The sequence below is a fragment of the Micromesistius poutassou genome (genome assembly GCF_964030765.1).
Source record: "Micromesistius poutassou genome assembly, chromosome: 10".
NCBI lineage: Eukaryota > Metazoa > Chordata > Actinopteri > Gadiformes > Gadidae > Micromesistius > Micromesistius poutassou.
The window spans coordinates 3,778,655-3,804,354 of NC_140280.1; the positions used below are offsets into that span (position 1 = coordinate 3,778,655).

General features: G+C 47.8%; 1 protein-coding gene across 1 annotated transcript; it reads left to right on the top strand.

Moving 5' to 3' along the window:
* Positions 1 to 647: 647 nt before the first annotated feature.
* Positions 648 to 25,364, top strand: ophn1 (oligophrenin 1). Its single transcript, XM_084473804.1, has 24 exons — positions 648 to 1,340; positions 2,268 to 2,363; positions 3,645 to 3,706; positions 4,395 to 4,466; positions 5,306 to 5,407; positions 6,727 to 6,837; positions 8,131 to 8,235; positions 8,887 to 9,007; positions 9,394 to 9,494; positions 10,048 to 10,139; positions 11,428 to 11,506; positions 13,094 to 13,127; positions 13,243 to 13,305; positions 13,908 to 13,982; positions 14,412 to 14,496; positions 16,353 to 16,411; positions 18,169 to 18,274; positions 18,763 to 18,922; positions 19,526 to 19,676; positions 21,208 to 21,528; positions 22,875 to 23,106; positions 24,101 to 24,151; positions 24,304 to 24,340; positions 24,455 to 25,364. The coding sequence occupies exons 1-24, from the start codon at positions 1,187 to 1,189 to the stop codon at positions 24,464 to 24,466; spliced, it is 2,481 nt and encodes an 826-aa protein (XP_084329930.1). The 5' UTR covers positions 648 to 1,186; the 3' UTR covers positions 24,467 to 25,364.
* Positions 25,365 to 25,700: the final 336 nt, after the last annotated feature.

Here is a 25,700-nt window from a genome sequence, read left to right on the forward strand (position 1 = left end):
GCGTGTGTGTGTGTGTGTGTGTGTGTGTGTGTGTGTGTGTGTGTGTGTGTGTGTGTGTGTGTGTGTGTGTGTGTGTGTGTGTGTGTGTGTGTGTGTGTGTGTGTGTGTGTGTGTGTGTGTGTGTGTGTGTGTGTGTGTGTGTGTGTGTGTGTGTGTGTGTGTGTGTGTGTGTGTGTGTGTGTGTGTGTGTGTGTGTGTGTGTGTGTGTGTGTGTGTGTGTGTGTGTGTGTGTGTGTGTGTGTGTGTGTGTGTGTGTGTGTGTGTGTGTGTGTGTGTGTGTGTGTGTGTGTGTGTGTGTGTGTGTGTGTGTGTGTGTGTGTGTGTGTGTGTGTGTGTGTGTGTGTGTGTGTGTGTGTGTGTGTGTGTGTGTGATATTTGCATCAGTTTATAAGGCCGTGGTCACATTTGCATCTCTCTCAGCAAAGCATTAAAAGTTATCTGAAGTGACCTGCTGCAAGGTTAAAACAATCCGACCTTTGTCTAAAGCCACCATTTGACCTGGGATACCAACTTATAATAAAGGTCATGAACAGAAACGAATTAATATCAATGGCAACACAATAGTGTATTGTCTCCTCCACGCAATCTGCTGAGTGTGACCACAGGCCTGTTCCTTTAAGGTCGGCATGGGTGTGGAAACGGGGCTGCGTTCCATTGCAGTCCGCCTTCCTATCAGCCTGTATGATGCTAACAAAGAGTTGGAAACCAGTCTTCACTTGAGTAGCAAGTGTGTTTTTCGCTCTAAAATTACGGAAATAGGAACTTGGTTACACACTGTATGAACATCCGATCTGAAACACACTCACTAAGAGGGAAGAGGATGTGTCCGAGGAGGAGTGCAGTTGAATCGGGACGCAGCCCTCTCCTAACCGCGTCGCCGCAGCAGGGAAGCGGAGGAAAGGAGTGAATTCGATTATTATTCTCTCCTCAAGAAAAGGAAACATCAACCCCATCACCTTTCCATCATCAACGGTTCACGGGAACCGTTTAGTGAACAAGTAGCCGCTGCAGGCGCCACCCGCGGACACCCGGGTTCCCGCTTCAACCACCCGGGTTCCTACTACTAAACCCAACCCATGAATGTGTGACTAAACGAAGAGTCCAACGAGGAACCCGATCTGATCGGGTCAATATGCAGTAACCCCGACCCGGTCGGCCCGTGCTGTGACCCCCGGTGAGAGCCACCATGGGACACCCGCCCCTGGAGTTCAGTGAGTGCTACCTGGACAGCCCGGAGTTCAGGGAGACCCTCAAGTGCTACGAGCTGGAGCTGGAGAGGACCAGCCGGTTCCTCAAGGAGGTCATCAAGGATGGGAACAGCGTCATCAACGCCATCAAGGGTGAGCACTCACATGTGTACTGTTCAGTCTGCTGGAGTTCGTGTTGTCATGTTGTGGAAAGGGGACATGTGTTACACTGACAGGGATTCATTCTCGTGTGGGACGTCCCGGGAGCGGATGGAGGGGTGCAGGTAGAGCTGCTGTGTAGAGCAGTCAGCCCCTGGGTTCGGTGTGGAGATGTGAGGTCATATGTTCATTGTTGTGAACCCTTCGCCTGGCTGCTCACACATTCCTTCCTTGTATCCACACCGCCAGCCTGCAAGTCTTTGCACACTCTGTTGATCTAGCAGCCTACTGTACTCACTGACTCAGTCTGTCTGTCTACCTGTCTATATGTCAATATGCCTGCCTGTCTCTCTGTCGATCTATCTATCTATCTATCTATCTATCTATCTATCTGTCTTTCTGTATAGCTGTCTGTTTATCCATTTCTTCTCTGTAGGTTTGTCTTTCTGTCTATATATATATATATATATATATCCGTCTGTCTGTTTATTTGTCTGTTCTCTGTAGCTCTGTCTGTATATCTGTCAATCTATCTATCAATATGTCTGTGTCATTCTTTTTTCGAAAGAGCTTTAATGGCCTGGATAATAAACATTACACTTTCACTTATTTTGTACATTTCCAAAACACTGCAGTTGAAACAATAAACCAAGAAGTAATAAAAGTCAGTGAAACATCAGAAGTAAAATAAAAATACAATAACATGTAATAAATAATTAAAGGTGATGTTCTATGTTCTATAGAATAGTTAAATTTAGTAAAATGGGCTGCATTTATACAGCAGGTTTCTAACCAGTGGCCACTCAAAGTGCTTTACAATAATTGCCAAGCTTCACATCATTGTGGCGGTGACATCATTGTGTTGGTGAAAGCGTGACGTCATCGTGTTGGTGAAAGCGTGACATCATTGTCTGGTTCCAGGTTATTCTCTGGCGGTCCAGAAGTTCTCACAGACTCTCGGCGTCTTCCAGTTCGACTTCATCGGAGATTCGCTCACAGACGACGAGATGAACATCGGTAAGTTGACCTGTACTAACTAACTCACTCACTAACTATTACACAGTCATCGTGCCTTCGAGGTCCGTCTGAGAGCGATCTGGACTGGAGCGACCAGAAACATTCCAAGAGGTTCTGTGGTTGTTTGGAAAGGTTTGGCCTGCATTAGATTAAGAACGACTCTGCAAAGTGCTTCGTGAATACAACACCAGAGCAAGATAAAACCTATCGTCCAAAGTGCCAGAGTCCGAGTCAGTGAGACGTTCTCTATCACTTCAACTGTTCACTTCACTGTCAGCACAGACATTTAGAGAACACTTCACTGTCAGCACAGACATTTAGAGAACACTCGCTCACTTCACACAGTCAACCTAAAGGGGAGGAGACTACCACATCTGGCTGAGGAACTCATGTCTTATTATATCTAGTTCATCTCATCTGGTCCCGTTGGCGTGAGAGATAGGGCAGTAGGTATTTAGAGAAGTATTGCGTAAGTAGTTCACACATTCAAAGCTGTCAACTTGGTTCCTACCCCAGTTATACAACACGGATATCACTCAGAGTTAATAACCCATATCTAGTGAGTCAGTCTTCTGTGGGGACGGGTGAGTGTCATGGGACAGGACATTCTGATGTTGGGTTTTGGAATCCAGCCTGGAGGTTGTGGTTTCCATCCCCAAAGTCCACAGTCCACCTGTAGGATCCCAGACTCCCTCCTGCTCCTTAAAGGGCGCTGAACCCAAAATCGTTTTGTTTTTAATAAACGTGGTAATATGTATTTTATGAACTGGGTGATCTATGCCATTTTGTCACCGTCACAAAACCAAAGCCATCATTAAGAGAAAACGGGAGTGAAATGCTTGGTTTTATACCAGTTTCCGCAAACCAGGAAGAGAACTTTGCTCCGAACTTGAGTCATGTTCGTTTAACGACGAAGAGACACCGTGGGCATGAAGCTACGCTACGCTAATGCACGCTAACGCTGTGTGGGGTGGAGCTCGGTCTTGGCAGTGGCTGGTGATGACAGCGACTGTCGTGAATGTCGACGTATTAGCTTACTACTGTACTAGCAACTACTAACTACTAACTAAAGTATCAGGAAGTCTGTGTGGGTCGTTACCATGGGGATAACACCCCCCCCCCCCCCCCCCCCCCCTCCGTCCCAGGCCACTAAGCCCAAAAGTGTTTGATTTTGAGATGAAGCTGGAGGTTTACTTAAAAGACATCCAAGATATATGAATTCACTTCAAGTGTGTGTGTGTGTGTGTGTGTGTGTGTGTGTGTGTGTGTCCCCGTCTACAGCTCAGTCCTTCCAGGAGTTCTCTGGTCTTCTTCAGGAGATCGAGGACGACCGCATGATGCTGGTGAGACCCCCGACCCCCCCCCTCCCTTCAGAGCCCCCCCTTCCTTCAGACCCCCACTCCTCTCTCTGGTCACATGACCACGGCGATAGCTATAAGACGTCTCCCCCTCCTACAGTGTGTACTCGGCCCGTGTGTAGAGCCGCTGCCTGTGCGCGACCCCACTTCCTGCGTCAGGCTGCACAGCCGGGGCGTTAATAGAGTCTCTATTCTCTCCCCACTTCCTGTTCTGGCCGCTGGCCGCAGAAGTTCAGTGATGACAGCGCAGGTCTTTTGTTGTTGAGTGGAAGCGGTGGTTCCTGTTAGACGGGTCCGGATGCATGTGCTCTTAACCACCACGACGCGTGGTTGGCATCACATGCCACTGCTCACTCCCCCCGGGGGACGCAAACTCATAACCCGCTGAAACCCAGCACTCTCTGGGGCACTGTGTGTGTGTGTGTGTGTCTGTGTCTGTGTCTGTGTGTGTGTGTGTGTGTGTGTCTGTGTGTGTGTCTGGTATGCAGATGTGTGTGTGTGTGTGTCTGTGTGTGGGATGCAGATGTGTCTGTGTGTGGGATGCAGATGTGTCTGTGCGTGGGATGCAGATGTCTGTGTGTGGTATGCAGATGTGTGAGCTGTTCTGTGTGCGGCAGTGTGAGTTGTGTGTGTTCTGTGTGTTCTGTAACCTGTACTCATTGGGTTCCTTCAGGTGCAGAACGCCTTTGATCTTCTCATCAAGCCTCTGGAGAAGTTCAGGAAAGACCAGATAGGAGTGACCAAGGTGAGGTCCGGAGGCACACGTCCATGCCTGAACATGTGTCACACATCTGAACACCTACAGGCCTCCCTGAGCTAAAAGTCTTGTGTTTTTATCACCATGTTCACCATTACCCCCCAAGCTGTGTAAGTGTCCTGAGGTGTCAACTAAGTGTCCACCTCCTCTCCATAAAGGCGGTGATTCTGCTCTCTAACGCTGGCTTGAGCGGCAGGTAAACGAGTTCCACGGAAAACACTTAGCTCAGCCTCCTCTGTCATGTGACCGGAGTCATGTGACCGGGGTGGTTCCAGCAGTGTGGAGGCCAACAGTCCACTCCTGGCAGAGTCGACACACCTTTTGTGGTTCAACCGGAACACTTTGTTACCGCGCTGTGGTGACATCACCACACGCTGTTGCTGGTCGCCTGGCGACTCCACCGCTGAGAATGGACTTCTGTTCTGTTGTTCTCAAATCTCAAATCTCTTCCATCCCATACACTCCTGTTCTATGCTATTCTATTCTATACCATGTTATTACACACAGTATTTTCTATTGATTCAACCCAGTCTCTCCTAGTCTACTGTATTCTATTCCATTGCGTTCCAGTCTATTATATTCTTTCTCTCTCAGCATTTGAAGATATAATAATAATATGATAATACTATAATAATATGATCATAATATTATAATATTATGATAATATTAAGTCTGTCTTGGCTTTTTCTTCATGTTGAAGGAAACTGTCATTACAGGCATGTTGAATCCAATTCAAACACAGCCTAGTGATCATGTTGTGTTCCTAACACGGACAGCCTTTGAGTTGACCTTTGACCTCTGACCTCACCTCTCTGTTTGACCCCCAGGACAAGAGGAAGAAGTTTGAGAAGGAGAGCGAGAAGTATTATTCTCAGCTGGAGAAACACCTCGCCCTGTCCGTCAAGAAGAAGGAGAGTCTTCTGCAGGAGGTGAGTCCACCAGGACGGGCTAGTGGAGGTCCAGAGGTTCTGGGTTCGATCCCCAATGTCCACAGTCCACCTGTTGGCATCCTAGAGCAGGATGAGCCCTCTCCCTCCCTGCTCCTCCCAGGACCCCACGGTCTGGGTGATCGAAGCTTCCTAGCCCTCTCTACTTCCTGTAACACCTGTTCCCATTAGCATCGGTCGACAGGACCGATGCTAATGGTCCTGTTGGCATCTAGCCGCGCTAGATGCTAACAGGACCGCGCTATCGCCGTATGGGATCCATGTGCGTCACGCCTCACTAAAGAGTTTGTGGACAAACCAACGCAAACACAAACACTTGGTCTTATCTCAAATGCTCTTATCTCAGAGACTGAAGTGCTATGTTGCCGTTGTAACGTTTGCAGCCGCTGCGCTAAACGCTGCTCAGCAGATTGGAGCAAACCTTTTTTTTTGCTTTTTTTTGCTTCACTACAACAGATGTTGTAGTGAAGCCAGGAGAGACGGCTTCGCTGGTGTGATGATCCAGACCTTTAACAACAAGTTAGTCACTGTGGATGAGGAGGGAGAAAGCTCTGATAGGAGACTGTAACCATGGAGTTTAATTGCTGCTCCTAAACTAGATGTTGTAAATGGTAAACGGTCTGCATTTATACAGCGCTTTTCAAACCAGTGGCCACTCAAAGTACTGTACAATACTGCCTAACATTCACCCATTTGTGCACACATTCACACACTGATAGAGTGTCAACCATGCAAGGCGACAGCCAGCTCATCGGGAGCAGTCAGGGTGAGGTGTCTTGCTCAGGGAAACCTCGACACTCTGGGGGACAGCCACGGGAGCCGGGGATCGAACTAGCAACCTTCTGGTTACCAGCCAACCTGCTCTACCTCCTGAGCCACACGCCGCCCATGTTGTAGTATGCATCTGTGTGCCCTTGTCTATTCTTATCATGCTATATTTTTCTCAATGGGTGTTTTCTCTGTTCTATCCTTGTGTAACCTTGTACTGGCTCGTAGCATCGTTCAGCATCTTATCCTAGATATCTTTGTTGTGCACGGGGAATGGGTTAACCTAATGAGAGTTAGTGCTTTGCACTTGTTCCTATGAACATCCCTACCGTTTCGACAGAGATGTATCGTTTCTCTTTCTTCTGACAAATGTACTCGCTGTTGATAAAAGTGTCTGCTAAACGCCCTACATTTAATGTAAATGTATTAGGGGACTCCTATGTTAAATAAAGGTTGAATTACATTTGAAACGACAGCGTCTGCTGGACGACCACAGATTAAGGCTCTTCTTCTCCTCTCCTCCTGGCTCCCAGGCGGACGACGTCCTGGACAAGGAGCGGGCCACCTTCTACGAGTCCTCGGTGGAGTACGTCTACCAGGTCCACCAGGTGCAGGACCGCAAGAAGTTTGATGTGGTGGAGCCCGTGAGTTCCTTCCTCCTCTTCCTCTTCCTCCCACGCTCTTCCTCCTCGACTCTTCCTCTTCCTCTTATTCTCTCCCTCTTCCTCTTTCACACACTCCCCCCCCTGACCGCCGCCGTCGGATCAGCGAGGCTCAGAGAGCAAAAAGTGCAGAGTTGGCATTTTCTGGCTTGCGAAAACATGAAACAGCTGGTCGGTTGAGTTTTGAGAAACTGTTTTGAGACACGTTTGTATTATGGAGTGGCTGCTCTGAAGATCTATTCTAGGCATTTTTTTTATTTTCACGCTGCGGTGGCCAATCACGTTAGCAACGGCAATCAGACCCAGAGAGACTCCCACAGGAAATAGAACCTTGTTTCCTACGTAGCGTTAGCATCGTAGCATCCCGCTGTTTAATGAGCAGCCGTGGAGCTGGGAGAGTGACCGACGGCCGCCATGTCGTCCTCTCCAGAGCTGCACCACTCTGCCATGAGGGAGGGGCTTCAGTTCAAAACATGGCGGCACACAAATGTGATTCAGTAATGTAACTAGTTGGATCCATTCAATCAGTGACGGACTGGGATTAAAAAACGGCCCTGGAATTTTCACCCACCAGCGGCCCACACGGGGGCGCACGCACGCAGTCTGATTCGGTTTTGAAATTCCCAGAAGTCATTGCGTCATATAACTTTTGTAAACCAATAATAAAATAAAAAATACAGGCAGATTTGTTGTATTTCAATTTCAAACAATGCACTTTTTAAACATCTGATTGAATAAGGCTACAAAAGAATGTAGACCGATGTAAATATTGAGGGTAACCATGACTGTGTAGTAGAGACTCATATCTGGTATAAATAGGCCTACTGATCAGTTTCCAAGTACGTGGTATGACTAGCCGGGATTTAGAAATAAATGGCTGACTTGAAGCCGTTCAACACTATTAATGCTTGATAGTGGGCCGAGAGATAATGTGGGGCCGCGCGAACCCGACAAGCGTGCCGCTCCGTGATTGGCCGGCCCAAACGGCCCACAAGAGGCCGCGGCCCCTCTGGCATCTGCCTGAATGCCAGACCGTCCAGTCCGTCACTGCATTCAATAATGTATTCTCCATACCAGAGGAAAGGTTTAACGTTGTTTTTGACAGACAACATTCATTTATTTTTACACAGTAGATCAAATAATCCTTGGTCATTTTCCTAGAGATATTTTTAAAATCCATCTCCACGCAGCAGTGATCCGCCAGAGTTCTGCCTCCCCTGCCTTGCTCAGGGGCTGGGGCAGCAGCGGCGTTAACCCGTCTCCCTCTCCCTGTAGGTGCTGGCGTTCCTCCACAGCATCCTTACCCTCAACAACCTGACGGTGGAGATGACCCAGGACTTCACACCCTACAAACAGGAGCTGCAGCTCAGCCTGCAGAACGTACGCATGCATCACTCACCCCTTCACACTCACTCTGCATCACTCACCCCTTCACACGCACTCCGCATCACCCCTTCACACGCACTCCGCATCACCCCTTCACACGCACTCCGCATCACCCCTTCACACTCAGACTCTTCATCACTCACTCCTTCACACTCACTCTTCATCACTCACTCCTTCACACCCACTCTTCATCACTCTCCCCTTCACACTCAGACCCCTAATCACTCACCCATTCACACCCACTCTTCATCACTCTCCCCTTCCCACTCAGAACCTTCCTCATCCCTTCACACTCTTTTATCAGTCTTTCATCAGGCATTTATTTTCTTTCTTTTGTTTATTTTCTTCAGTTATTCATCAGTCATTTATTAGTTTATAATTTTTTCTGCCACATAAAACTAATAATCTAGGGGTTCCCAATCCTTCATGGGGCCCAGAACCTACTTACCTATAAATATTTATGATTTACATTATTAATGAGATAATTAATCTTTATCAGATGGTAAAATAGATAAATTATCATTAACAAAAAATCAATAGGTCCATAACGTGTGTGTGTGTGTGTGTGTGTGTGTGTGTGTGTGTGTGTGTGTGTGTGTGTGTGTGTGTGTGTGTGTGTGTGTGTGTGTGTGTGTGTGTGTGCAGACCAGGAACCACTATGAAAGCACGCGGGAGGTGATGGAGGAGCTGATGAAGAGGATGAAGAACCCATCCTTCATCTGTCAATCACATACCATGCAGGGATACCTCTACTGCCACGAGAAATGTGAGACGGGGAGCAGGCAGACAGGCAGACAGCCTCTACTCCTCTCTCCTTCTTTCACATCCTCTCCTATCCTCTCTACTCCTCTCTCCTCCTCCTCTGTTCTCCTCTCTCCTCCTCTTCTTTTCCTCTCTCCTCATCTCAAATCATCTCTCCTCCTCTCTTGTCTCCTCTTCTCCTCTCTTACTCTCTCCTCCTATCTCCTCTCTTCCTCTCACATATCTTATCCTCTCTCCTCTCTCCTCTTTAATCTTCTCCTCCTCTCTCCTCCACTCTAATCCTCTCTCCTCCTCTCTCCTCTTTAATCTTCTCTCCTCTCTCCTCGTCTCTCCTCCTCTCTTCCTCTCTCTTTAATCTTCTCTCCTCTCTCCTCCCCTCTCCTCCTCTAGGGGCCCTGGGGATGACGTGGGTCAAGTATTACTGTAAATTCCACAAAGACAACCGCACTCTGAAGATGGTTCCCTGCGAGCAGAAGACCACCACCAAGCAGGTACCAGCTCCACCGTCATACCTGTGGGGTTCTGGGTTTGAATCCCCAGCACCGCAGCCTACCTGTAGGCCCCCTAGTGCAAGGTGACCCCTAAGCCCTACCTTAAGGAGGATGGATCTGAACTCACCGTGGCCCCAGATAAAAGTGTCTCATGAATGTGTTGAAAAGTGAGACTTTTCTTTGTTTCAATAAATCACACGACGGCACCAGAGGAACGTGTGAGGATGACGCAACCGAGCATCACGTCTGTCTTCAAACTCCCCTCTTCTATCCTTATCCATTGTTATCACGCACTCTCGCACACACGCACGTGCCCACTCACTAGGCCCACGCATGTACACGCGCATTCACGCACACTCACAAACATGCATGCACGCACGCACACACACACACACACACACACACACACACACACACACACAGTTTCTCACACACACACACACACACACACACACTCACTCACTCACTCACTCACTCACTCACTCACTCACTCACTCACTCACTCACTCACTCACTCACTCACTCACTCTCCCCCCCCCCCCACACACTTCAGGGTGCTGTGGAGCTGACCCTCAGGACGTGCGTCCGGAGGAAGTCTGAGTCCATCGACAAACGCTTCTGCTTCGACGTGGAGACCAGCGAGAGGTAAGCCCAGGACCCACAGCCAACGTAAACACCATCACCACCACCATCAACACCACCACCACCAACAGCATCATCCCCACCCCCAACCACCACCAACACCTGCACCACCAGCCCCATCACCACCATCAGCACCACCACCACCCTCCCCCCTAACCATCACCTCCTCCATCACCTCCCCTACCACCAGCCACATCACCACCCCCACCACCAACACCATCCCCTACCACCCGCACAGCACCACCCCAAACCCCCAACCACCTCTACCACCACACTCCCCAACACCATCACCCCAGCACCAGAACCCCCATCACCTTCCCTACCACCTGCACCACCCCTAACCACCACCTCAACGTCCCCCACCACCATCACCTCCCCTACCACCTGCACCACCCCTAACCATCACCTCCACCATCACCACCCCATCACCATTCCCACCCCTACCAACAGTGGATGACGGTAGTCGCCCTGGGGGGTCAACACCACCACGGGGGGTGGCGGGTGTAGGGGGGGGGTCTGTACAGCAGGGGGTGTCTGGCTGGCGAGGAGAGGAGGCAGATGGCTGCGCTGGGCACCGGAACGCGCCGATCGCAGAACCAGTTAATAACGCAGAACTCGTTAATAACGCAGAACCTGTTAATAACGCACGCACGCCGCCGGCCCAGAGCAACGGCGGCCACGACACTCCCGGAACGCCAGGACGAACGGCGTGTTTCCCGGGATCTGAATTAGTAACGGGGGGGGGGCGGGGGGCGGGTTCCTCTGAGCGGCCGCTTGCATCAGCGTTGCGAGAGAGTTGGGATGTACGCTCAATGGAGTGCAGAATCGATACCCCCGGATCCTTCATGAATAGTTTGGTGTGTTCCGCTCCTCGTCGGGAGAAACTTTGTGCATCCTTGGCGGCGGTTCTGGAGCCGTGTCTCACCAACGCTTTATCGACATGAGGCCGTCGGTTCAGCGGCGGCGGCAGACAAATGGAAGAAGCACACCTACAGCACACCGAGGCTTTAATAAACCACGCGCTGGAAAACTCTCCCTGCAAAATGACATCTGTTTATCTAGCCTTCAGACGGAGTGGGGAGGGAGGGAGGGAAGAGAGTGGGGGAGGGGGGAGGGAGGGAGGGAGGGAGGGGGGAGGAAAGGGAGGGAGGTAATGGGAGATGGTGTGAAATATAATTTTCCCCAGTTTTCCTTGTCAAATAATTGGAAAGAGTTTTCTCCCAATTTTTCCTTGAGGAACGACGTGAAGGTCCTCTTCCCTCGATAAGTGTTTCCATGTGTTTTTCCGTAGGAACGCTCCGGTGACATTCCAGGCTCTGTCGGAGGCGAACAGGAAGCTGTGGATGGAGGCGATGGACGGGAAGGAGCCGGTGAGTGGCTGTCCAATCAGAGCTCACTCTGGCCTCAGCTTCAGGTCAGCTCCCCATGCTGGGGTCGTCGGTTCAATCCCCGGCAGTACAGCCGAGTGGCGTCAGAGACATCAGTGTAGGACCCGGCCCAGGTCGCATCCCGGCTCACTACGGGCTCTACAAACACCGGGACCCTCTGACCCGGACCTGGGGCAGCTGGGGGGGGGGGGGTCACCCTTACATCCAGGGTCTAATAAAGGCTCCCACCTTAGGGTGCAGGAGGGGGGTGACGCGTGATGAGGGAGTCTCAGATATCGTTCCGCGCGAAGGGCGTCCGGACGGCGCTTGTGTCTCCACCTTGTGGCATTCGTAGCGAGTCATCAAACCGCTCGGTGAGCCGCCGACTGTGCACATAGCTGTGGGCGAGCCGAGCGACCCGATTGGTTAAAAAACCACGAGGAAGCCACAGAGGGCCAGGAGGAAGTGAAAGTGAGGGATGTGCGTTTTACCCGCGTTCCGCTCGACTCCCCGGAGCGACGGGATGAGAGTTTTATTTTTATTTTTTATTTATTCAGATCCCCATTAGCTTCCACAGCTGTGGTCGCTAGTCTTCCTGGGGTCCACATAAAACACAAAAACAATACAGACATAACAATACAAACATACATACTGTACAAAATCCTATCAATATCACAAAAGTTAAAAACACTGTGTATATATATATATATATACACAACACTTCAATACATTGTACAAACATCATTAACCTCTCAATAAAAAAACAAAGTCCATTGACAGGAGAAAAGTGAGTTTTAAAACTGACAATATGCATTACATAATAATTTTACAAGTTTACAAGTACAGAGATGAATGTCCCTCTGAAGGTTTCCACTCGTGGCGCCCAAATATCGTATCAGTAGCAGAACCCCAGCGCCACCCCCCCCCCCCCCGATCCATCACCCTGACGCTAGCGCCCACCACGGGCTAGCCTAGCGGCTCTTTTGCATCCAATTAACATATCATTTGCATACCATTAGCATGTGAGTCAGCATTAGCATATCGGGGAAAGCCCACTCGGACACCTCCCGAGATAACTTATGAGTCAATGAAACTTTATTCATGTTTATATTTGAGTGTTGAAGTTTATAATTCTCCCTGGGGAAATGATTGAGGAGGTGCAGTACAGAAATGAGGGTAAAATGAAGGAAGATATCAGTGAATTCAGTGGATATAAAAACTGGAGTAGGCTATCCATGATAGCGTATTAAAGTAAAGATAAAAGGCATGTTGAAAAACACAAATATGAAGATAAAATGACAGAAATGTACAGAAGTAAGAAGTCTGATACATGCTTCTGTACGATGTAATGGAGAATACAATACATTTCCTAGAATACCATATCATCTTATATCTAGCACCATTATAGGCAGTCTAATGTTGTAGTGTTGCATAATGTCAGCTATAATATTGTATGTAAGTATTATTTAATTTATTTCAATCAATGTAAGAAAATAGTTGAAATCTTGAATCAAACTCTCATTTAACTAACCCCCACACACTTCTTAATTCCTCATTAATTTTGGTATCTTTAATTTTGTTTTTATTTAGATTTATCATTCCCCAATTCACAATCAAGCTGAAAGTAAGTCTGTCTACTCTTGGTTTCACTTTTTCATATTTATCCCCTGTTGTGTTTTACGTTATGTTACAAACGCTGGAGTCTGATCCAACTCTCTTTGCTTTTCCTCCCATAACAGTGGAACTGAATGAAGTTGGATTTAAGTTTGTGCGCAAGTGCATCAACTTCATCGAAACAAACGGTAAGGGACACAATAAACATTCGCTTTTAAAGCAACTTTCATGTGGCTTTTCTGGTAGTTCGCTCAAACAGCCTGAAGGGGGCGCAGTTGGGTCGTGATAAATCTGGAACATGGCGTCTCTCCTCTTTTAGAGGATAAGTAATCTTTTTCGGCTACGCCATCGAGATGTAAAAAAAAAGAGGAAAAAATGCATTAAGACGCCGAAAAACAGAATAAAGAGAAAATACTTAATAATTTACTAATCAAACGGAAAATGGAAATGTCAGAATTGTACTGCGTGCCTCTGTATACTAATTTGCCGTAAAATGCCACAGACCATAGCTTTGTGTCCGGTCAGCACAAAGAATAGTCATTCACTGCACTTCCATGTTCACTCCCAATTTCTCCCCTCTCTCCCCTCCATCCCCTCTCTCCCACTATCTTCTCTCTCCCACTCTCTCCCTCTCTCTCATTCTCTCCCCTCTCTCTCACTCTCACTCTCTCCTCTTTCTCCTACTCCCCTTTCCTCCTCTCTCTCTCATCCCTCCCCTCTCTTCTCCCTCTCTCCTCTCCTCCCTCTCCTCTCGCCTCTCTCCCTCTCCTCTATCTCCTCCTCTCTCCAGGGCTCACACAAGAGGGTGTATACAGGACCGTTGGCAGCAACATCCAGGTTCAAAAGCTGCTGAACGCTTTCTTTGGTGAGCGATGGCCCAGCCGGAGCCCACTTCCTGTGTCCATTCAGTCCAAAGAAAATCCCTCACGGCTCCAAAAAGAAGCATGCTAATATTCCTCCTCCTGTTCTTAAGCTCTTATTGCTCACGTTTCAGGAATGTCCGTCTCCAGATTCTGTCATCCTTTTGTTTTTGGTCTTTTTTATATTTTACTAACCTGAAATACCTTTTTTTTAAAACAAATTTCTTCAATAGAAAGGAGGTTGTTAATTTGGGGTTATAATAAGCTAACTATTCAAAAACAGGTTCTAACTAGTTAGAAACTGTATCAAATCTGTTTTGGGTCAAACTGTTTTATACTGGTTCCTGTAGACCCTGTGGGTCCTAAGTTAACTCTTATACTGGTTTCTGTTAACCCCCTGGGTCCTAAGCTAACTCTTATACTGGTTTCTGTAGACCCTGTGTGTCCTGGCGATGTGGACTTCAACAGCGACGACTTAGACATCAAAACCATCACCAGCGCTTTGAAGTTCTACCTCAGGTGTGTGTGTGTGTGTGTGTGTGTGTGTGTGTGTGTGTGTGTGTGTGCGCGCGCGCATTATTATTTATTATTATTTATTATTATTTTTAATTATTTTTAATTAAAGTGTATTCAGTATTATGAACAATTCTAGACATTTGCACTTGACTCGCCAACAGTTTTGTAATAATACTCCTGACAGGATATGGATGTAATTGATCAATGTGTCATTAATTAATCTATTTAGTTAAAGCTACAGTATTCTTTCTCTGTTAGTACTGTAGCTTTAATGCCATCCAACTCAATATTAGAGTCACAATAAACCGACAGTTTCAGCTCAGAACAGATACCATGGAGACCACACAGAGAGTTATGCTCACAGAGAAGTAAAGGCAGAGAAATTGTTTTTTTGCCAAATTATTAATAAGATAATTGTTTTTTGTTTCTGGAAAAATTCCAAATCTTCCCAGATTCCTTAGTGGATTCCCAGTAAGTCCCTCGCTGCTCCGGAGCCGTCCATTCCTCCCACATATGTTACAATATCATTATTATTCTTAGTGTTAGTGTTCATAGTGTCAGTGTTATTATCGTCTTATTGTCTCGCTGGGAGCGTTTGTGTCTGACGGCTTGCGGGACGCGGTGTCCCGTCGTCATGGTTACCCTGGCAGGCGCTCCCGGTAAACAGGGGCGCCTTGTTATTGTTGTCATTTTCCTGCTCAATCCCGTCAACGTGAAAACATCCGGAGTGTTCGGGGTGAATGCCGGAGCCGCGGCTGGCGTGTGAAACACGGGGAGGCCGTCGTTAGGAACATTAGACGCCATTGTTCTCTCTCTCTCTTCCTCTATCGTTTTATTACCGTGATACCTGAGGCTCCGTCTTTACTAAATGTCTTTCTTTATTTCCTTCCCTCTTTCACGTACTTTCTTCCTCTTTCTCTCTCTCTTTCTTTCTATCTTTCTTCCTCTTTCTTTCTTTCTTTCCTTCTTCCTCTCTTTCTTTCTTTCTCTCTTTGCTTCTTTCTTTCTTTATTTCTTTCTATCTTTCTTTCTCTTTCTTTCTTTCTCTCATTCCTTCTCTCTCTTTATTCCTGAAAGGCTATTGTTCAGTGCTGGCCACGCCCACCTCCAGTGTAGCACCATTACAAACGTCTGATAACAACAAAGTCCCTTCACTTTATCAGCTCTTCACTTCATTAAGAGCTGCAGGTGTAAAGCCCAGAGCTCAGGGAGCAGGACATAAATGTCTTGTTACTGAAATCCCTTTATTAAGAGCGTGACAAAGTAACAACGGAGACAGCGGCGTGAGGGGCACAGCATCTCATGTGATCCCAGGGTGAGGAACCAGAGTTAGGACCAGTGCCTCCTCCATCACCTCAGCAGCAGGGTGGAGTGAGGCCACAGGGTCTCATGTGGTCCCAGGGTGAGGAACCAGAGTTAGGACCAGAACCTTCTCCATCACCTCAGGGTGGATTGGGGGGGATGAGTTCCCTCTGTTCCCCCAGAGACTTTATTATTCCCTGAGGCTTCAGGGATCTGTAAGGAGAAAGGGTCTGAGTGGGTCGGAGATGAGGAGGAGGCTTTATGGACCTTCATCCACGCAGCTCCTCTTCCTCCAGCAGCTTATTAAACTGTCTGTCTCACCCACCGCCACTCAGACCTCCTCAGAACCAGCAGATGGTTCTCATAAGAACATGCTGAGAGCCAAGGGTTTATATTTCAGTTACGTTGCACCATTAGTACAAGTTCTCTCGCTCTCGCTCTCTTTCTCTCTCCCCTTTAGTGAAGGGTTTTATTGGGTTCCGTGCTCTTTGATCAGAGGGTGGTTTTAATGTCCTTCCATTCCCATAACGGTTTGTTTGTGTTGTCTTCCTGTGCAGGAGTCTGTCTGAGCCGCTCCTGACCCACGGTCTACACGACAGCCTCATCCTGGCCGCCAGTGAGTCCTGCTACACATGGGTCCTGTCAGGGGGGGAGAGAGGGAGGAACAGAGGGGGAGAAAGATGGCTCTGTATTCCTCGGGGGATGTGTTATTCCAGGGGGAAGGAGAGAGAGAGAGAGAGAGAGAGTCGGGAGAGAGTGGGTGGGGGGGGGGAAAAGAGGGGGGAGATAGCGAGAGCGCTAGAGAGTGGGATGGGTGGGGGATAGGGGGGAGATGGAGAGAGCGAGAGAAATAGAGTGGGAGAGAGAAAGAGAATAAGAGGGTAAAGTCTGGCAGAATTCCTGATTCCACGTGTTCGGAGCGGTTTCAGGATCGTTTGTTATCTCTGAGAATGAGACTTCAACCGTGACCATTGATTGTCGCTGACAAAGCGCGCCCATGGGTTTCTCCCCGTGGGTGTCTGCCCAGCAGGGCGCATGCTGGCCCCTCAGCAGGAGGGCCTGCCAACAGGATTGGGGGCTAACAAAACGGCGCGTAACATCCCCCCCCCCCCCCCCCCCACCGCCTACCAGCATGTTGGCTCCCTCCAGGTCTGGGTCTGGAGAGGTCACTGAGGGGGGGGTGGGCGTGGCTAAGGGACAGGCGTTAGGACGACATGCAGGACTTCAGCCACACATCCAGGCTTCCTTCCCCTAAACGCCACCTGGCATCATGGGTTCAGAGCCCTGAATGTGTCCTTCAGATCAGAGACACGTCAGCACCGCCACGTCCTCAGTGTGCGATCTGTTCTCCCCAGATGCTGCGCACATTGGTCGTATGGCTGGTTGAGGAATCGCCCTCTGCAGTGCATGGGATGTAACGTCGCGCTGCGTACGTGGCTCAGATGTTTTGATTGAAAACTGCGGCATTGTTGCACAAAGTGTGGGCGAGGGATTCTGACCAGCTCTGGGTGCTGGATGGCTTCGGCCTTCGGTCCTCGGACACGGCTCTGTTACCATGACGCTAGGCGCCTGGATGCTGCGGAGGCCTGGTGGTGTTGCTTTCGTACTGCAGTGGCCCAAGTAACGTCTGTAATGCAGCTTCTACGTCACCAAACCCCAACAGTGAAAAGAATATTCAGCTAGACTGGAGTAGGACTTGGTTTTGACCGTGGCCTACTGTGATGGAGGTGACGGGTTAGGAGGTGATGGAGGTGATGGTGTTAGGAGGTGATGGAGCTGAAGGGTGAGGAGGTGATGAAGGGTTAGGAGGTGATGGTGCCAGAGAGTGAGGTGATGGTGCTGATTGGATATTGGTAATAGATCACAAAGCAGAAACAAAGGTCAAGTTAGCTGAAGTTGGTAGAAACTTGATTAGAAAGATTACCTCATATCACGATGAACCGGTCAGAACTGGTGTGATGAAGTATTCAACATGTGTTCACCAAAGCCTTTGACGAGATGTTTGGCTGGCCTCACCTGTTCTCTGCTCTCACCCCTCAGCTCGTACGGCTGAGCACGGCGCAGGAACACAGATGGTCAATTGTTCCCAGCGTGCGGGTTTTACTGTAATTTAAGACCTGTACGATTTTAGTGCATTGATTCATTAAGCCTGTTCCATAGACTAGGCCCACAAGTTATTATTCCATTTCCTGTTCAGCCACTTTAAACTGGGAGAGGACTGATTTGATTTGGAGCTAGTGGCTTGTGTTTATGGTTCCATTCCCATGTTGCTCCGCGGGGTCGGACCGGGGCCATGGCCAGAGGGTGAAAGGTTCACGGCCGTCAGAGGTCCGAGGTCAAGCTCCCCTGTCTAACGACCCATCTGGTCCTCAGAGTCGGACAACCTGGACCACAGGCTGAGCGAGATCCACGCTCTGAACTACAAGCTCCCCGAGAAGAACCGGGACATGCTGGCCCTCCTCATCAAACACCTCGTCAAGTAAGAGACTTTGAGAGTTTGATCTACGTTTACATTTACATTAAGGGCATTTAGCAGACGCTTTTATCCAGAGCGACTTACAATAAGTACATTCGTCAGAAGAAAGAGAAACAACAATATATCACTGTCGGTACAGTAAGGATGTTCATAGAACCAAGTGCCAAGCACTAACAATCGCTAGGTTAACCCATCCCCCGTATACAACAGAGATAGCTAGGATAAGATTCTACACGATGCACGAGTACTGTTTTTAAGTGCAAAGACGTACAACATACAATAAGTGCATAAGAGGGGTGTGGGGGTAAGGGGGGAGGCTATACAGAGTCTATGTGAACTCTGAACAAGTCAGTCTTGAGTCTTTTGCGGAAGCTGGTGAGTGACTCTGCAGTCCAGACATTGGCAGGACCTCCTGATACTGGTTCTGCTGGTTCTGCTGGTTCCTCTGTGTTCCCCCCTGGCTGACCCTCTACCTGTGTGCCGTGTTGCAGCGTGTGCAGCCAGAGCCAGGAGAACCGCATGATCCCGTCCAACATGGCGGTGGTGTTCGGGCCCACCCTGATGAGGGCCAAGGAGGAGACGGTGGCGGCCATGTTGGACATCAAGTTCCAGAACATCGTGGTGGAGATCCTGATCGAGGACTACCAGAAGGTCAGATCACCACGACAACGCACCTCTTGAACCATGTTATGGACTGATGGACACTGTAGGTGGTTACCAGTGTCTTGTGATGTTGGTTAGTTACTAGGGTCTTCCTGGTAAACAGTGTGGTACTGGTTAATTCCCAGTGTCTTCATGGTAAACACTGTGCTGCTGGTGAGTTACCAGTGTCTTGGTGGTGGTGCTGGTTAGTTTCCGGTGTCTTGATGGTGGTGTTGGTTAGTTACCAACGTCTTGATGGTAGTGCTGGTTAGTTACCAGTGTCTTGATGGTGGTGTTGGTTAGTTACCAATGTCTTGATGGTAGTGCTGGTTAGTTACCAGTGTCTTGGTGGTGGTGGTGCTCGTTAGTTCCCAGTGTCTTCATGGTTAACAGTGTGGTGGTACTGGTTAGTTCCCAGTGTCTTCATGGTTAACAGTGTGGTGGTACTGGTTAGTTCCCAGTGTCTTCATGGTTAACAGTGTGGTGGTGGTGGTTAGTTACCAGTGTCTTGATGCTGGTGTGGTGGTGGTGGTTAGTTACCAGTGTCTTGATGCTGGTTAGTTACCAGTGTCTTGATGCTGGTCAGTTACCAGTGTCCTGGTGTTCCTCCAGATTTTCTGCAGCGTTCCTGAGGACAGTGCCTCCACCCCCCCCGTCCCCCCACCCAGGGTCAACCCCAGGAAACGACAGCCCATCACCATCTCCAAGAGACCGCCACGCATCTACCCGGCGCTGCACCACGACCACCCCTCACACGCCCCGCGTAATTACCCCCCCCCCTCGCTCTAATCATCATCATCATCATCATCATCATCCCCTGATAGTCTTCATCAGAATCCCTTTTCTAATTGGAATGTGCCAGATTATTTTTAGGATATTTTTTACTGATTGGTTTTGTGTTTGAGAAGTGTGTGTGTGTGTGTGTGTGTGTGTGTGTACTATGAAGTAAGTAGTAAGGAGTACTATACTACTATAGTTTAGTATTCCTACAGCAGGATCCTACTGTTTATACTTTTATGCCCTTGTGGGTGATGTCTTTGTGGGTGCGTGTGGTGACACACACACAAACACATGTACGCATGTGTGTGCGTGCGTGTGTTCCTTGCGTCGTGCGTGTGTGTTCGTGTGTGCGTGTTCGTGTGTGCTCTATACCCAGCTCTACTTCCAAAATGACCACCTTATAGAGACCATCTTGAGAGAAAATGTTTGGACAGCATCTTTTTATGGGGGACTCCCAGCTAATCAAAGTCCCAGGGTTCCGTTACGGACTCTGACAACGGACTATCGAGGCGTCGTGCCAGCCCGCTCCCTGACGGCGCGGGCTGGATGTGTAATTAATATCTTTGAAAGCCGTCTAAAGTGGGAGGAAGGCAGGCCTCTCGCCACCGCGGCGGAGAGCCGCACGGTTACTGTAGCACCTGCAACATGTCCGCCCTGCGCCTCGCCTGGTGTTCTCCCAAACAAACCCCCTCTCTCTCTCCCTCTCCCTCTGTTCCTCTCTCTTCTCCTCTGTCTCTTTCGCTCTCTCTCTGTCTCTCTCTCTCTCCTTCGCTCTCCTTCTCGCTCCCCCTCTTTTTCTCTCTCCCTCTCTCTGTGTCTCCCTCTCTTCCTCCCCCTTATTCTCTCTCACTCTGTCTCTCCCTCCCCATTTCTTTGTCTGTCTGTCTCTCTCTCTCTCTCTCTCTCTTCCACCCCCCGTCTCTCTCTCTCTCTGTCTCTCTCCCAGCCTCCCCCGCTCTCTCCCCCCTGTCACTCTCTCTCCCTTTCTCTGTGAATCACCCAATCAGCTCCCAGCTCCCCCCTCAGTGTGGAGCCAACAATTAGCCCCCTGACTTTATCTTCCACCAAAACATCCCCTTAGCCATGCTGTGTGTTTACTATGTTTAAGTGTGTGTTTGAGTGTGTGTTTGAGTGTGTTTGCTAGTGAGTACTGTATTTTGATTACCTTTTTTCACCACACAAGTGACACTGTGACAGTGGAGCTCCAGTGTCTACTGTGTATCATCGAAGCGAGTTTCTGTCTCAAGGCCGAAATGACGCAGGGAACGTCTTTGTCCTGAACGTGTTGCAGTGATGCTATTTAAAATGCAGATCCATGTCATCAGGAGCCAGTAGGGGTGTGAGGGCATCTTGCTCTGGGAGGCCTTAAATGGGCTTTAGGCCTGTGTAACCGGGCCTAAAGATGTACAACCGGGTCTAAAGACTGGGTCTAAAGATGTATAACCGGGTCTAGAGCCCTCCATGCTCTCTGACTGCTAATGTCCTTTCTCTGTTTCTGTGTTTGTGACCTCCAGCCGACGGGCAGAACGGTAGCCCCGCCCCCAGGTACCCCCCGCCGCCGGGCTCCTCGGACCGGGATGCTGGCCCGCCCCCGGTCCCCCTGCAGCGGACCAAACCCCAGGCCCCCAGGGACCCGCCGTCCCGGGACCCACCCTCCAGAGACCCGCCCTCCAGAGACCCGCCCTCGAGGGACCCGCCCCCCAGGGAGCCCCCCCCGAGGCAGCCCCTCCTGCCCAGACTGGGCCCCATGCCCCGCCTCGGCGAGGTGAACGGCGAGGCGGGCGTCACCGTGAAGCGAGCGCAGTCCGTCCAGGCCAGGAGACCGCCCCCAATTGGTAGGACCACCCGTCAATCAGAATGACCACTTCCTGGATTGGAGAGGGTTAATGAATTAAAGGGCCCCTGGTTTACCGCCACGAGGCAGGACGTTGATTGGCCGATTAAAGGCAGACCTTCTTGTGACATCACTAGATACCCAGCGGAACAGCAACTGGTAGGTTAGTGCAAGTCAAGTGATAGTTGACTATCAACTATAGCAGAGAATATATATATGTGAAGAGAACTGGCACTCCCTGGTGACTTCCGGTTTCTGAATTGGTTGCGATAACACATCTCTGTCCATGCGAGGCCGCTCGCAGAATGAATGGGAGTCGACGGGGTTTCACCCTCAAATTCCACTTTTCTCAGGGTGTAATTTTTTTGTCAAGTAATTTGAGAGTCACATTCAAAAGGGGGGCTAAGATAATACACTCAGCTGAATATTGCATTTTTTAAGTTCACTTATCTGTTCTAAAAATCTGTTCAAAAAGATGATGACGTCACTGCTAGAGGTCCTGTGTACTGCAAGTTCTGAGTCACTTTGGCACTTCTGCATATATATATATATATATATATATATATATATATATATATATATATACATATAATATATAACAATTAACTTTGACGGAAAGTCCTCCTTAAGATAATGTTTCTGATTCTGCTTCAGCTTTAGATGCCATCAAGCAGGGTCTCTGGTCGTAATTAGTCGCAAGTCCGTCCCTGACCAGTCAGCATTCATTAGCAGAATGCTAACGTGTACGGCCAACAACGGCCCAAACTGTAAGAAATCGAAGTACTCATTCATTCGACTTTTGAACTATAATCTATATTGAACTTGTGGAATCTACAATAAAATCTGCGTTATTTCAACGATAAGCAGGTGAAAGAGATACATTTAGCCGTCTAACCCCATGGACCCCCATTCAATCTGCACTCATGCGATCACCCCCCAGTGGAATTCTAATGGAACTGCAGCCCTTCATCACAGGCACAGCCTCACGGGGCTGAACAGGCAACATGTATTCAGGATTCAGTTCCTCACATGATAACCAAAGATAACTCTGAGGAACGTAGAGTTGAGGCACGGCCGTCCTGCTCTGGTAACAGAGTTCTGCTCACGGTCCTGGCATGGCAGAGGAATGTTAAGCATTGCAGCACGGTGCAGCTGCCCAGAAGGGCCGCACTAAAGCGAGACTAATGTTGATATCTTGGTTGGTTTGGGTGTGATATCTGGATCTGGGGCCCGGCCCGGTCTCTGACGGAGCGGGACGAGGACAGGGGGGGGTCCAGGAGGAGTGACCACGCCCTGTAGGCCCCGCCCACTTCTCATTAAGCCCCGCCTCCTCTCCTCTGTCTCCAGGAGATGGTGACGGCGCGGCCAAGACACGGTCCCCGGAGAAGCATCACGCCATCTGCAGACCCCCGGTCAGACCTCCGGACCCCCCCTCCGCCAGACCCCTGGAGCCCCCCTCCGCCAGACCCCCGGACCCTCCACCCGGCCGGCCCACGGAGCCCCCCCCCTCGCGGCCCCCCATCGCCCAGAGGCACTCCGCCCCCGCCATGCCCAGCGCTGACGCCACCGCGGCGTCTTAGTAAGCTAACTGTTCATACCCATTAAGATGCTACTAATTATATAATTAGATACACAACTCCATTATAATACTATTATAACACACAACACCATTATAATACTATTATAACACACAACACCATTATAATACTGTTGTAACACACAACGGTCCATTATAACAGACAACACCATTATAATACAGTTATAACACACAACTCCATTATAATACACATACCCTACTACAATTTATAAAGAACACCCTTATAATTATATATTAATAAAAAGATATGATACATAACACCATTATAATTCTATAATAATATAATACATTTATAAACAACATAATTAAAATTATATAATAATATATTTAAAAACAACACCATTATAATTCTATAATATTACATTTATAAACAACACCATAATAATTCTATAATTATTTAATAATTTATTTATACACACCATAATAATACTATAATAATATAATGTAAATTATACACAGCACAATTATAATTCTATAATAATATAATCATTTATTTATACAGAACATACAAAAATAATACGTTTATACACGGCACCTTTGTAATAATAACACAATGTAATAATCTTAATCCAAGAGCAGTTTTCTAAATTAGTGTTTGGAAGAGGTCAGAAGAACACTAATGAACATAGATTGGAAGAAGGGAGACATTAATAAAAATTGTACTACTTTAATTGTTGATGTTTCAATTATATTTACTGGATGCTCTCATTTGGAAAATATATACATTTAGGTAGTTATTAAATTTCTCTTCTAGAATTGGGTTGTGAATGGAGGAGGTTTTCACAGTGAAAATAATTTACAAGCAGCCCACTCCAAACCTGCATCTGTTCCTAGAGCTGAGGTCTGTCTGCTTGCCAGAGATTTTGAGGAAACGCCTTTACCAGCAGATGAGATAAATACATCTGTGCCACTTTAGACAGTGATTCATACTTAAGACTTCAGCTGAAGTAAAAGTCCTTGTTTTATTTTTCTGTAGTGTGGCTTCGAAGACCAAGTTCTTTGAGAACGCTTCCAAGCACGGAGCCAGGTGAGCAACCATCTTGTTGTCAGTTATTTTTATTGTATTTTAATTGTAAAATAAAATAGAGTACCGTGATTTTTGTGAGAAATCATTTCACATGAAAAGACATGAACCAAAACAAATGCTTCCGATTCTAATTCTGCTTTTCCTTTATGAAGTCCAAATGCGGCAGCAACAATGAATCTCAAAAAAGAGGTGGGTTATTCACATATATATATATATATATATATATATATATATATTTCAATATGGATATGATTATAGGCGTTTTTCATGGCTAATGTTTGCGTTGTGTCTGTGTTGACTCAGAACGCAGGTTGAGTCTCCCAGACTCAACGGGACCACACCATCTTGTTCTGGGTTGTTTTGGACCAGCAACTAGAGGAAATGCCCAGGAGAAGCTGCCAGCGAGTCCATTTTGGAAAGTGGGATACTTTCAGAGCATTACTTTGCTCTCCAAAAGGTTTTCTGTGTCACGGTAACACTGCTGAAAAGGCTTGTCTTCCCGGTGCTTGTTCTAGTGCTTACAAAGTTAAACTGAGGTACAGATGAAACATTCCTCCTCACTCCTGGGTTCAACTCCATCACAAAATCCCCCAACATTTTCCCATGCCATTAAAACTTCTTAATCGCCCCATGGGGATATGACTCCTGTTTGAGTCTTGATTGTTTCCTTGTTCACGCGGTTTGTGCCAATTTATTTTCCTCTGCTTGCCACTGTTAGGTGCAAAACCAACAAGTACACAGTACACACCCTCCCTCATACTGCATTTGTTGGAATGCAATTAATACAAATTTGATTTGCTAATTTTAATCGTCAAAAGTGACACATCTGTAGTACTTATAAACCTTCTTGCGGGTGACTAAAGTATTAAGGTTTTTGTTTCTGTCTGAAAGCACCGTTGAATAATTATTTGACTTTTTTTTTTTAACTTTATAATACATTTAATAGTCTACCTGGTGACGCATACGTTGGACAATGGGCCGATCATTATGAAGGTTTGGTTGGGCTATTGTTTAGATGGTCGATCAGCAGAATAGTCTGTAGTCTGGTATATTTAAGCCAAGGATACAAAGAGTTCTCACCTATTCAGACTTGCCTCAGAACTTAGCGCATTAAGTGAAACTGGTTGCCAACCGCTTTTTCTCTTTCTTTGTAAGTTTTGGAACTAGGTTTTGATTCTTTGTATATGTAAATCATGAATAAACAGTGTCTGGGAACTGCAGTTACCTTTCTGGTGGACCAAAATAAAAGCATATTTTGGTAGGTGTACAAAACGAATCCAAGTTAACAAAAAGCTGTTCACTCTATTGTGTTGCGTTGTGTGCTATGCCAGACTAGCTTTGGGTTGTACAGTTACATAATAATGGAGCCGCAGTCAGTAAGCTAAATATGGGAGGAAAAGCGTTGTTAAAGTAAACGATGCATCTCCCGCAGTGTTTAATTGTTGTTGTTGCATCACATGTTTTCGTTTGATTTGTTTGGCTTTTTAGGACTTACTTTTAATGATTTTTTTTCTATTCAAAAGGGAAAATAAAATACAATTTATTTACA

Excerpts from the sequence above, each read along its gene's own strand:
- ophn1 (XM_084473804.1), top strand. The coding sequence starts at position 1,187 with ATGGGACACCCGCCCCTGGAGTTCAGTGAGTGCTACCTGGACAGCCCG. Across the intron at positions 3,707-4,394 it reads AGGACGACCGCATGATGCTG|GTGCAGAACGCCTTTGATCT; the intron begins GTGAGACCCCCG and ends GGGTTCCTTCAG. Across the intron at positions 10,140-11,427 it reads GACGTGGAGACCAGCGAGAG|GAACGCTCCGGTGACATTCC; the intron begins GTAAGCCCAGGA and ends GTTTTTCCGTAG.